This window comes from Elephantulus edwardii, unplaced genomic scaffold, assembly GCF_000299155.1.
Source record: "Elephantulus edwardii isolate Elephantulus edwardi_28Jun2011 unplaced genomic scaffold, EleEdw1.0 scaffold00068, whole genome shotgun sequence".
Taxonomy (NCBI): domain Eukaryota; kingdom Metazoa; phylum Chordata; class Mammalia; order Macroscelidea; family Macroscelididae; genus Elephantulus; species Elephantulus edwardii.
Genome location: NW_006399818.1, coordinates 9859615 through 9873325, shown reverse-complemented (window position 1 = coordinate 9873325; position 13711 = coordinate 9859615). Strand labels below are relative to the sequence as shown.

The 13711-nt window shown below is 40.1% G+C and overlaps 1 protein-coding gene across 4 annotated transcripts in view; it reads right to left on the bottom strand.

Moving 5' to 3' along the window:
* ANO4 (anoctamin 4) overlaps positions 1–13711 on the bottom strand; it is a 678878-nt gene that overhangs the window by 266881 nt on the left and 398286 nt on the right. For 3 of the 4 annotated variants that reach the window (XM_006888526.1, XM_006888523.1, XM_006888524.1), the window contains one exon: positions 12784–12888. The exons of the other annotated variant lie outside the window; for it this stretch is intronic. In XM_006888526.1, coding sequence (XP_006888588.1) covers positions 12784–12888 — 105 coding nt within the window. The remainder of the gene's footprint in view (positions 1–12783; positions 12889–13711) is intronic. 4 annotated transcript variants of the gene reach the window in all.

Genomic DNA, 13711 nt, shown 5'->3' with positions numbered 1-13711 from the left:
GCAAGCCCAGTACCACTGACTTGACTCCCACTCAGAGATGTTTCCAAGACTGTAAATCCTTATAGAAGGAGATTGTCTATCTTCTCCCACACAGCAGCTGGTGGATTTGAACTGTCAGTCTTTCACTCAGCAGCTTGGCTTGTAAAATACTACAATACCAAAAGTCATTAGCAAGAAAAAAGAGGAGCTCAAGTTCAAGAACTAAAAAGAAATCAAGTAAATGGTTAGTGGTTCGAATCCACTAGGGGCTCCAAGGGAGAAAGATGAACCGTCCTTTCCCATTAAGATTTACAGCTTCAAACACCTAATGGAGGGTCACTATGGCTCAGAATCAGCTCCACAGCTGAGCTTTCTATTTTAGAGAACCTGTTTATAATTGTCAATACTTTTCATGAAGTCCCTGAATCATTCTGACTTCTTGTGAAAACATAAGGAGTCGGTGACATAGTGAGTAAAGTGCTGACTGCTATTTATAAGCAGGGAATGCAAAGCTATGATGAGGCAAGCTCCTCCAGTTAAGATTTAGAACTCTGGCAGCTGATTGCTGTGGTTCTATTCTGCCCTATACAGCTTCCACAAATCAGAATCGACTTAACAGCAGTGTAGAGAGATGGAAGCGAGAGTGGGATATCTCTAGGCAGTAGTGATTACGTGCCCTTGAGTCAACAGCAACCCGTAGCTCTGAACCCTGCTCTATCCTGAGCCAATCTCACAGCCTCTGACACATGTACCTTCATTATCCCAGTCATTAAGTCAATCGTGTCATCCAGAGTCTTCCTCTCCTGATCTGACTCTCCTCTCTTCCAAGCAGGATGCCCTTCCCCAAGCACCGGTCCCTCTTGGCCACATGCCCAAAGTATGTGTGATGGATCTTTAAAATGCTTGCCTCCAAGGAGCGTCATGGTTTTATCCTCTCTAGGACTGACTTGTTTGTTCTCTTGGCAGTCCACAGTATGTTCAGTACTTTTCTCCAGCATCACAACTCAAAGCATCAGTTCATCTTCTGTCATCTTTGGTCATTGTCCAGCTCTCTGATGCATAACAAGTAATTTCAAAGACCATGGTATGGATCAGGTGCACCTTAGTCTCTAGACTGAAATCGTTACTACTTAGACTCTGGAGAGGTCTTTGACAGCAGATTTCCCCAATGAAATTAATCTTTTGATTTCTTGGCTGCTGGTGCTAAGAGTGTTGATTGTGGAGCCGAGCAAGATGAAATTGTTAACAATCTCAATCTTTTTTCCATCTCTCATGGTGCTGTCCCTAGTCCCAGTGGTCAGAATCTTTGTTGTCTTGATGTTTAGTGTCAATCCACATTGAAGAGTACAGTCCAAGTGGTTAATGTGTTGGGCTACTATTTGAAAAGGTGGGGTCCCTAGAATAAAGTCCTGGCAACCAGCTTCTAAAAAAAAATGTTGGCCTTTGAAGACACCATAGACTAGAGCGCTACTGTGACACACCAGGTGTCTGTGGTGTTAATGGTTTATTGTTCATAACGGCTTCCATAGCCATTGACTGACTTGGCCATAAAGATGGGTGTGAACATGGAGATAGGGTGTGTGAGCCTATGCACAAGGAGACTGGCTAGTCTTGCTGTTAAATTGAGCAGATCCAGCAGCAGAATTTGAGATTCCCACCACCAGCAAAGAAGAAGGAAGAGAGTGCAGTGCCTCCGTCGGGGGCCAGAGATTCTTGGACCAATAAGACCAGGGCCTATGGGAGTAGCAACCTTAACAGCTTCAGCTGAGAACCAGAGACTTGACATGATGTGGAGTTGACCTTAGGACTGGATGCCATTGACCCAGAGCTAAGAGCCCTTTGCCCACGTTTGTTGGAGGACTGGAGGAAAGAGCCATAACTGGCAGGACTGAGAGCTTTAGAACACTAGCCTAAAACCTGGAGGCTAAAAGTTGAGGTGGCTGTGGGCATGTTTTGGAAGCTGTCCTGTCTGAGTGACTGTACTTTGCTGCCAACCTGAATTATAGCCTTTTTTACCTCCCTAATATGGTTGAGGAGTAATAATATAACTTTTAGGACTAAGCTGCATCTCATTCAAGCCAAAGTTTTCTACTTACTTGCCATGCAGCTGAGAGCCAGGAAAATGGGGAAGAAAAAAAAAAGGTGACAAATAACTGATGTCTTTGAGCTGTGGTGTTGGAGAGATGCACTGAACATCCCATGGATGGCCAAGAGAGCAAACAGATGCTTTGGAGAGGGTGCATCCGGAGTGCTCTTTGGAGCAGAATGAGGCTTTCCATCACATACTTTCAGCATGTTGTTAGGTGGGGCTATTCCTTGGAGAGGAACACGATGCTGGGAAGGGTGGACGGTCAACAAAGGAGAGGAAGACCCTCAACCAAGTAGACTGACACAGTGACTGCTGCAATGGGCTCTTGTGTGTCAGGAAGTGTGAGGAAGGCGTAGGATAGAACAGGGTTTCTATGCTATGAGTCTTACACAACTCAACGGCATATAACAACAACAATGTGGCCTTGTGTGGTCTGCGAGTTACCTCAATGGATCCCAGTATAACTGTTATCTGTGGGGTTTTCAGTAGCTGATTTTGTGAAGTAGGCTGCCAGTCTTTATTCCCTAGGTACATCAGGGTAGACCCTAAAATCCAACCTTGTGTTGGAGCCTCTGAGAGGCAGATAGTGACAGTTCTTATCTGCATGCATTGTCACCCGAATGCATTAATCACTGCACCAAACAAGGACTACAAAGAGAGTTTTGACTAACTAACATAGCCAGAAGGTCAACCACAATTTCTGGCTAAGAAGTGTCAGACCCTCGCTTCCCTTCCCCTCTGAGCTAACGTGGCCATGTGGGTTAAAAATAAAACTGAAAATGAAAGCGATAAAAGAAAAATTGGATTCAGAATGACTCAGTCAGTAGCTGTCAGTGAAAAATGACTCAATCTGTTCAAGCGCAGAAGCACAAGCTAACACCTGTGCAGGAGCCTGTATGGTAAGTCAACCCTCTGAGCAGGCACAAGGTTAGTGCAAAGGACAGCACAGAGCAAGGAGCCTTCGCCAACCAACCCCTGCCTTCTCATTGCATGCACTCCCCTTTGTTTCATCTCATTCACTAGAGCCCTAATGGAATACAGCACAGCCATGTCTGCCCAGGTGTGCTGGGAATCAGGGAGAGAAAAATCAAGGGTGAAACAGGAGGATGAGCCCCAAAAGGTGGGAAGATGAATGGACTCTAGAAAGGGCTGGACGATGCTAATACTACTATTTCAATATTGGGGGGGGAGTTCCCTATAACCTTTGAATTACACACTTCTCTATGGCTTTCTAATAAATACGCATTAAAATCCATGCACATGTCCACCTGCTTTATGGGTTCAGAACTTTAGAAAGTGATTCTCGATGTCAATTCAGAATAAAGAGAATAGATATGTTAAAGCTTTAGACTAAGTGTGGAGGGTTTGAATCTTATTAACACATGCAACAGTAATAATTTCTGTGTGACACTGTCATTAGGACATCCAAGTTAAATCTGTCTCCAAGTTGCCATCACAGTGCTGTGATGAGCAGTTTCATTTCCATCATCATGGGCAGTTTTATTTCTCACCTCACATAACGAGGAGTGTGCATCAGTCCCAGAGGACTGGTCTGTAAAGAGAAGATCTAGGGAGATCAACCATTCAGGTCCCCAAGCCACATTGCCTCCTGCCGTGTTAGCTACCTACTCGCTACCACAGTGTGTTTATCCATTCTGTTGTCAACAAAGGTGTATTATTAATGAGCACCTATTACAATTCATGCTCTGTTCAAGTGACTGTGACAACGAAAAAGAAGCAGTTATATGAGCCTGCTGACTCCCAAGAGCCTGTAAAGTCCCCTGGACTTAAGACGTCTGCTCCTTCCTAGGGCTGGAGAATTTTGTCAGAGTGAGGAGTTCAGATGTCTCAGGACAGCCTCTTGAACAGCACTCTATGTAGCCATTCCCAACATTCCTTAAGGAAACACATTTATTTCTCTGATTTTTATTCTCCTATCTACTACTTTGAAAGCGTTGTTGTTGTTGTTAGGTGCCACTGAGTCGAGTATGATTCATAGCAACCCTATGAACAACAGATCTGAACCCTGTCCTGCCCTGTGCCATCCTCACACCTCCTGACACACGAGAACCTGCTGCAGCACTTCGTCTATTCTTCTGGTTGAGGGTCTTCTTCTCCTTTACTGACCTTCCTCCATTCTGAACATCATGTCCCTCTGTAAGGAATAGCACCTTCTAGCAACATGCCCAAAGTATGTGATGGGAAACCTCATCATTATCTTTGTCTCCAAAGAGAACTCTGGCTGCACCCTCTCCAAGACATATTTGTTTGTTCTTTTGGCCATCCATGAGATGTTCAGTGATCTTCTCCAACACCACAGCTCAAAGGTATCAATTATACTTCTAAGCCTAAATTATTCTTTCAAAGCTTTGAAAGCTTAGGCTTTCAAAAAACAAAACCTCCTATCTTTAGGCAACATATAAAGTAGTTCAAGAGACCTGGTTGCTATCCTAGGATGAAGAATGAAGGATTATGGGGTAGAGTCACTCACTGAAGCTCATTCAAGGATAACGTGCTATTGGGTTTCTGAGGCTGTAACTACTATGGGAGGATACTGCTGCCATACTCCTGTGGAGTCATTGGTGGATTTGAACCCCTGACAGGCAAGGCCTTTGAGTTAGCCTGTCTCTCTGCGGATTACACCAGTTGAGACAAATCAGGAAATGCATGCTTCCATGTGCACATGTGCACCCCCCCCCTTTACATTAAACTGTCCTATATAAGGAAATCAAGAGATTAATTGTATTGGGAAAGTCAGCTCTCAAGACCTCTCCAGAGTGCTGAGGAGCAATGACATCATTTGGGAGATTAAGGTGCACCTGATTTAGGCAATCACTTGCTATGTGTCAGAGAGCTGGGCAATGACTAGGGATGATAGAATGGAATTGATGCCTTTGAGCTGTGGTGTTGGAGAAAAGTTTGAATATACCATGGACTTCTAGGAGGACAAAAAGGTTCTTCCTAGAGAGAGTGAAGCTAGGCTGCTCCTTGGAGGCAAGGATTCTGAAGCTTCATCTGACATACTTTGGGCATGTTGCAAGGTGACTGGTCATTGGAGAGGGACTTTATGCTTGGATGGGTGGAGGGATGGAGAAAGAGAGGGACACTATCACTGCTGTAAAACAGGACTGACATCGGGGTTGGCAGGAGACTGAGAAAGATGGGATAAATAATGTACACTGCATTGAAACAGATGAGGGAGAGAACTGTTTAAATGGGATATATGATTAGATATTATTGTCATGAGAGGGGTCCAGAACGAAGGCTGCAGGCTGCATAGTGGAGTAGACTTGGGGGAGGGATTGTATAGCAATGAAATTAATTTTTTTTTAAACTATTCAAAGAGAAGAGTGAACTGGGGTGAGAGATGGGCAGGGAGAAAAGTGCAACAATGAATGCATGGAAACTCAGTCTCTGTAAACTTTCATTAAAATTAATAATAATAACAACAACAACAACAACAACAATAATAATAGAGAGGGACGCTATCAGTGAGATGGATTGATAGAGTGATGAGGGTAGGCAGGTAATGAGGGTAGGTGTGTCGGAGACAGTATAGTTGGCACAGGACAGAGCAAGTTTCTGGGCTATTGTACATAGGGTCGGTATGAGTCACAAGCCACTCAACGGCACATAATAACGACAAAATATAAGGAAACACCTTTTTCCTTGAAATTAAATTGTTTTAATTTTAAAGAACAAAACAAATTTTGATCTATACACATTTTTATTTTTCCCAAATTATATTTTGCACCGACATGTGTTGGCACTGCTTTCAAGTATTGGGCACAGCATAGTGCGTGAATCATGACAAGTAAGGAGGGCAGGCAAGGTATAAGTAGATCTATGCAAGAGTTTCCTTTTTTCTTTTTCAAAAATCTGTTCATCTAATTGTTGAGAGGAGCTCGAGTGGCATCATAGTAAGAAGCTGTACTGAAATCCCAAAGGCACACGGTTTGAATCCACCAGCGGCTCTTTTGGAGGACAGGCAATATCCTTCTGTGAGGAGACATTTACTGCCTCTGAAAACTCAGCTATCAACAACAATCCTAGAGAATTTGGGGTGATATTCTTTAAATGGTGGAGGTTAAACTCTGGTATAAGCATTACAAGAGAGGAATATAAGCATGTTTTACAATGTAGGAATATTCTGGAAGATACTTGCATAAAGACATACATACAAAAAGAATGAAAATGAATATCCAACACCTCTTTCCTTCCCTCTTTCTCCTCCTTTCTGACTGTCTTGAACAGAATCAAGGCTGTTTGTGATAGCATGCTGTTGTCGTTGTGGCTGTGCACCAATGAGTTGGAACTGGCACTTAGCCGATCCTCCAGCGGGTTTTCAGAGGCAGTTAATAACACAGAAGGAGACTGCCCACATGTTGACCACTTGCTTAGGGATCCATTAGCTTTTTAAATTGTAAGATGTAGAAAATAATATTTACTATTACGTGTGGTTGCTTTAAGAATGGCAAAGGATAGTAAGTCTAGACACATACCATAATTACTGGCCTACTTCCGTCATTCACTTATTTTTCATTTATTATTCATGTATTTATTTCATCACATTTCATTGTGATTTGGGGGACATTTACACAACACAGTAGCATAGAATTGAACAATTCATTTTGTTTGGGGACATTAGTTGCAGTCCCCTCAACATGACAGCACTCTCCACACTTTTTCTCGAGGTTCCCTGTTTTCATTCATCTTTCTTTGCCCTTTGGGTCCTGTAAGGTTGGTTAATTGTCAGAGGAACAAATTTCTCATAGGAGGGTGCTACTGTCATTTTATTAGAGGCAAGAAGCTGCGCTGCAATCTTGAAGGCATGTGGTTTGAGGTCACCACCGGCTCTCTGGGGGAAGGATGGACACTATCCTCACATGCAATTAACTGCCTCTGAAAACCCCCCGGAGAGTTAGCTGCGGGCCACTTCTGACTGGGAGATACACAACAACAACAACAACAACAACAACATCTATAATTTAGCTGAAAGTAGATTTCTAAGAGAGGGTTTAGTTCTGAGTTTGAAGGGTCTGAGGGGTGCAACTTACTGTCACCACCATCTATCAGAAGATAAGTCTGCTCATTTTCATAATTTTGCATTTTGTCCTACATGTTTCTCCCACTTTGCCTAGCACCTTCTATTGTGATCTCTATCAGAGTGGGCAGTGGTAGGAGCCTGGTACCATTTAAATCCTTCTGGACTCAGGAAATAGAGGCTGATGATCTCAATACATTTTTAATCCATTTTTTCCCTCTTTTAGTCTCTGCCTTTTTGCTTGATACTGACGGTGATGTATGTACAGCCATACACGTACAACATCACAATGAAATCTTTCCAACATTTGTCCAATATCACTAGAAATGTTTGTAATAAAGGGATAATAATAATGAACTCCTACATCCTTTACACACATCATTGTATGTTTGTCCTTTCAAATCTTTATATATGCAATAATCAAAGACCCAGCTTGAAAACAACAAGCTATATATTTTTATATCTATAAATGATTAAACATTGGAATCATATTTGGAACAACAGGTGGAGACTAAAGGCAGCCCAAGCCTAACCAGAATGGCCCATGCCATGTGAGAAGTCTGCCAACTGCTTAAAATTTGGGTTTGGACAAGAAAGTAAACCAAAGCATTAGACAATTCACAAAGCTATAAAGGCTGTTTTAAAGTTCTAATGGAGCAGTTTCCCATTTAAACAGTGAGTATTCATGAATATATTTTCCTCTATCAGTTGTTTAAGAAGTCACCATTGTAAACTATGAAACAGTTAACCTAAAGTACAGGATTGTATCTTTACTAAAATCTGATCATAAAAATGAATGTAAAGCTAGTCCCTGTGAAACATTTCTTTTTTATAGAATTCATGTAGTTCAAAATTTTTGTTACATTCTTTCTCAACACTTGTACTGAGGCCAATTTTTATCACTTGTGGAAAAATTCTGAAAATCCTTTGAGCTCTGTATAATCTCTCATCTTTTAAATTGAATGAGGTAATCATGTAATTTTATATCCATGAAAAGTTATTTTCTCTCTAGTATCTATTAATTTGATTTGATTCTCTAGGGGAACATTCTTCTCTTTTGTTCATAGACCCAATCTGAAGGGATTGCCCAATTAGAACAAATAGCCAGTCCTTCCATATCGTTCAATAAAAATATGTCTTCCAAAAGTATCTTTATCAGGGAGATCTGGTGGCCAAGTGGCAAGAAGCTGCACTGCAGTCCCAGAGGTATGTGGTTCGAATCCACCAAATGCTCTGCTGGGGAAGGAGGGACAATCTTCTCCTGTACCAGTCAGATCCAATTTGACAGTATACACACTAATAATAATAATAAAAATTAATAATAATGATGATAAAAACCCCAAACAAAAGTAGCTTCATCATCTTTGACTTCAGATATCTTAGACTGGTGTGTTGAAGTTCCATACTGAATACATTCAGGAAGGTATAAAATGAAGTATAGGGGACCCTGTTCCTGGTCTGCCTTATTTGTTATGTTACCATGACAATTAGGTTGTTTACTCATCTGAAGTTTCCCCTCTATAAATTGGAGACATAGCATTCTATTCCATTGTGTGAACATACCATAGTTTTTCTATCCGTTCATTTGTTGATGGGCACTTGGGTTGCTTCCATCTCTTTGCTATTGTGAATAATGCGACAATAGACATGGGTGTGAAAATATGTATCTGTTTGGGTGGCAGCTCTGGTTTCTTAAGGGTTAATTCCTAGTAGTGGAATTGCTGGGTCAAGTGATATTTCTATTTCCAACTTTTTAAGAAAGTGCCATACTGCCTTCCATAGTGGTTGTACCATTTTACACTCCTACAAGCAGTGAATAAAGATTCCAATTTCTCCGCAACCTCGTCAGCAGTTGTTGTTTGCAGCTATGTTTAACTATGCTATTGTTACTGGTTTGGGATGGTATCTCACAGTTGTTTTGATTTGCATCTCTCTTGTTATTGTTGTTAGGTGCCGTTGAGTCATCTGCAACTCATAGTGACTATGTACAAGAGCTCTGAAACCTGCCCTATTCTGAGCCGGTCTCACTGACTCTGACACCCTTACCTCCATTATACCAGTTACTGTATCAATCCATCTCATCTTGGGTCTTGCTCTCCTGCATTGTCTCTCCATACTTCCAAGAATGTCTTTCTCCAGTGACTGGTTTCTCCTGGCCACATGCTCAAATTATGTGAGACAGAGCTTCAAAATCCTAGCCTCCAAGGAAGAAACTTGGTTTCACCCTCTCCAAGGCAGATTTACTTGTTTTCTTGGAAGCCCAAGACTCTCCTCCAGCACCACAACTCAAAGGCATTGGTTCTTGTCTCCCTTAGTCATTGGCCAGCTCTATCATGCATAGAAAATAATTGTGAAGATCTGGCTTGAATCAGGTGCACTTGAATCAGGTGTCTCTAGACTGACATCATTAATTCTCAGTACTCTGGAGAGGTTCCTGACAGCAGATTTTCCCAGTGCAGTTCATTTTTTGATTTCCTGAGTGCTGGTGTCAAGTGTGTTGACTGTGGAGCTGAACACACTGTAACTGTTAAAAACCTCAATCTCTTCTCCATCCATCCTGATGCTGCCAACTGGCCTAGTGGTGAGAATCTTTGTTTTATTGATATTGAGCTTCAATCCATATTGAAGACTATAGTCCTTGACTGAAAAAAGCACTTCAGGTCCTCCGTAGTTTCAGCAAGCAAGGTTGTGTCATTTGCATAACATAGGTTGTAGACCAGTCTTTTTCCAATCTTGATGATAAAGCCCAGTCTCGTGAATGATCTGTTCTTCATATAGATTGAAAAATGTATGGAGACAGGACACATCCCTGACACACTCCTTTACTGATTTTGAATCATGTAGTGTTTCCTTACTCTGTTCTGATGACTGCTTCCTGGTCTGAGTACAGGTTTTGCATGAGCACAATCAAGTGTTCTGGGATTCCCATTCTCCTAAAAGTTAGACACAATTTGCTATGATCCACAGTCAAATGCCTTGCATAGTCAATGATACACAAACATTTCTCTGTTACTCTTTGCTTTCTGCCAATATGCATCTGATACTGGCAATAATGTCTCTAGTGCCACGACCTCTTCTAAACTCAGCTTGTATTTCTGGTAGTTCTCTGTCAATGTGCTGTTACAGTTGCTTTTGGATAATCTTCAGCTGGATTTTGCTTGTGTGATATTGTTTGATAATTTCCACACTCTGTTGGGTCATTTCTTCATGTGTTTGTCTGCCATCTCAATGTCTTCTTTGGTGAAGTGTCTGTTCATATCCTGTGCCCATTTTATGACTGGGTTGTTTACCTTTTCCTTCTTCAGGTGCTGGAGTATTCCATAAATTTTAGATATGAGTCCCTTATCTGACATGTCATTACCAACTATTTTGTTCCCCAGCCTGTGGCTTCCCTTTTTATCCTAAAGGAGAAGTTTTTTGATATTCCAGTTGTTTTTGTTATTTGATTCCTAGAAGGGCCCATTTATCTATTTCATTCTTTCCTGGTCCTAGGTTTTTCAAGATGCTTGGAAAACTATTTCTATTGTGGATTAGGGCTTCTAGAGTTCTTCCAAACTTTTCTCTGATGAAGTTTATAGTCCTTGGTTTTACTCTAGGTCTTTGATCCACTTGGAGTTGGTTTTTTGTATATGGTGTGAGGTGTGGATATTGCTTGAGTTTTCTACAGTTTTCCAATTTTGCCAAAACAGTTTGTTAAAGTGACTGTCATTTCCCCACTTAATTGATTTCATCTCCTTGTCAAAAATCAGTTGAGCATAGGTAGATGGGATGATTTTGGGGTTCTCAATTCTATTCCATTGATCTACGTGGTCTTGACCACCACGGCAGTGTAGGGGAATTTGAGATCAGGAAGCAAGATGCCTCCTACCTTGTTTCTCTTTTTCAGGAGTGCTTTGCTTATTTGGGGTCTCTTTCCATTTCAGATGAAATTGGAAATTGCATTTTCCATCTCATTGAATAATGGAATTGGTAATTGTATTGGGATTGCACTGCACTTGTAGAATGCCTTTTATGGAATTGTCATTTTCACAATATTGAGTCTTCCTACCCATGATCATGATATATTCTTCCATTTTTCCAGGTCTCTTTTTGTTTCTTGTTGTAATGTGTTGTAATTTTCTTTAAATAGGTCTTTTGTATTTCTAGTTAGATTTACTCCCAAATCTATGCAACACTGAAAAACAAGGAATTAATAAAATATTACATGGTGACCCTGAAGGACGTTATGCTAAGTGAAAGATCTTAGTCACAAAAGGATAAATACTACATAATATCACAGTTATAAAACAGGACTGACATGGAGTTTGGGGAGGAACTAAAAAAGAGGGGATAAATAACAAACATTACATTGGAACAGGTGAAGGAAATAAATGTTTACAAGGAATATATGATTAGGCATTATTTCTATGACAACAGTCTAGAATAAGAGGTGCATAGCAAAATAGACTGGGGAAGGGGAGGAGGAGAAAATTATGCAACAATGAATAATTTTTTTTTAAAAAAAAGCAAACTGAGGTGGGTAGGGAGAAAAATGTGCAACAGTGAAAGAATGAAAATACAGCTTTTCTATAAACTTTTGTTAAACTTACAATAAAAATATTTAAAAAAAATTAAACTGGAGACATTACCATGTCTGGAGGTAAAGAGAACAGTATAACAACAAATGGGGTGCATATTCTCAAAATGTTTTAAATTTCTCTTGAGGAAATAAGTGTTGAAATGCAATGTCTCAAAGCCAAGAGCGGCAGTAAGAAGGTAGTAGTTTTCAAATCCTAGCCCTTCAAATACAACATGACACAATTCTGTTTGACTTTAAGAGGAGTATCATTATCTGGAATTACAGCTCTGATGATCAAATAAGAATGTAATGAGTTATCACTTCACCCACCCTCAATGCTAATTCTGTAACTTGGGTTAATGTGCTGGTTATGAAAAAAAATTCTACATGAAAACGAAGACACGGATGATATTCTTAGAAGAGCAAATCTTGACTTAGAAAAGCTTAGAAAAGATGGATTTACTCCTGGGAAATAGCCCACCATCGATGACTCCAGGTACTCATCTTAGAAAACAAAATCTTGATTTCTATTTACTATATGAAGTTTTTTTTTTCATTCCTCCCATTTGAGTGAAATAATTTTATTCTGGTATCTTAAATTATTTTTGGTTTTGTTTTTTTTAAATGACTATTAAATCAAAGAATCCAGGGGGGAAAATAGCACCTAAAGATTTGGTAGATATTCAAACTCAAAGCCACGAGTGTGGAATTGCTCCCAGCTCATAGAGACCTTTGTTTAGATTTCCAAGACTGTAACTAGCACAAGAGACTGCTCCCCTTTGTCCCATGGAGCTGCTGGTGGATTTGAACCACCAGATTTTTAGATTAACATTACAACTTACTACATATAAAATCCAAGCCTTTTATAATTCCACTGCAACTTTTTCTAACAGGCTTCTTCAAACCCCAATATCATGCAATTCAATTTCACAAATTAAACCCCCATTTCAAGGACTGTCTAATGCTGTCTCAAAATTATTTCCCACAATTATCTTTTCTCAAAGGTTTTTGACTTTCAAGCTTGGCATGTAAGGTTTCCAGTTGTATTATCCCTCCCAAGTATTACTATAGTTTGTCCTTTCATGCTGAATTTAAAATGTGAACACAACTTACTTTCTTGTATTGCATTAAGAATCTCTGAAAAGTCCACATCACTCTTTGGGCCATCAGGTAGTATTTGCATATCCAGTTGGTAGCCTTGCAAATCCACACCTCCTTCTAGAGAAATGAAAGATACTCATGGAGTTTGCACTGGTTATCAGAGACCCCAGCATCCAGGTCCCAAGGAAGCAATGTCAGAATCCAAAATGAACAGCCAGCTGGTTTGCCAATGATCCTCCCTCTTGGACAAGTGACACTTGTTTCCTTCTTTATAAAATGAGGGACACTATCAGCCTTGTGGTCCTTACAGGACTGAAAGACTTTAATTGCATTTTCAATGCAAAGACAAACTAATTGTGTCATTGCCAAGCCACATGCTTCCTAATATTTGTTGATAATTTCCTAGGTAAAGAATACAACAGATTGTCATCTACCCAAGGATCTTTAAAATTATTCCCAACTTCTACATGGATGAAAAGGTAGTATTCTACACGAACACTTTACAGGACCATTTCAGATAAAATGACAATGATTTATTCTTAGGAAAGGATTTAAAATTACAGATACTCTAGTTGAATTTTTTTCCCCTCAAGTTGGGCTTCCCTGATACATCATTTATTATCTAATATTTCAGAAATTTTTTTTTATTTCATAAAATACTTAAAGAACTTTCATTGAGTTGTCTGATAGTCTGTCTTAAATAAGAAGACATATTTTTATGATACCCCTGTTGCCAGTAGAATATTTAAAGAAAGTCAATGAAACCAAGATATCTAAAAGCAGCTTAATTATTTAGCAACAATAAATATTAGTGGTATTTAATCAGTAAAAATATCTCCCATTTGGGGTAGAGAAGCTGTGGTATATTCGCACAATGGAATACTATGCGGCATTGAAAAACAAGGAACTCATGCAATATTATTCAAAATGGGTGAACCTG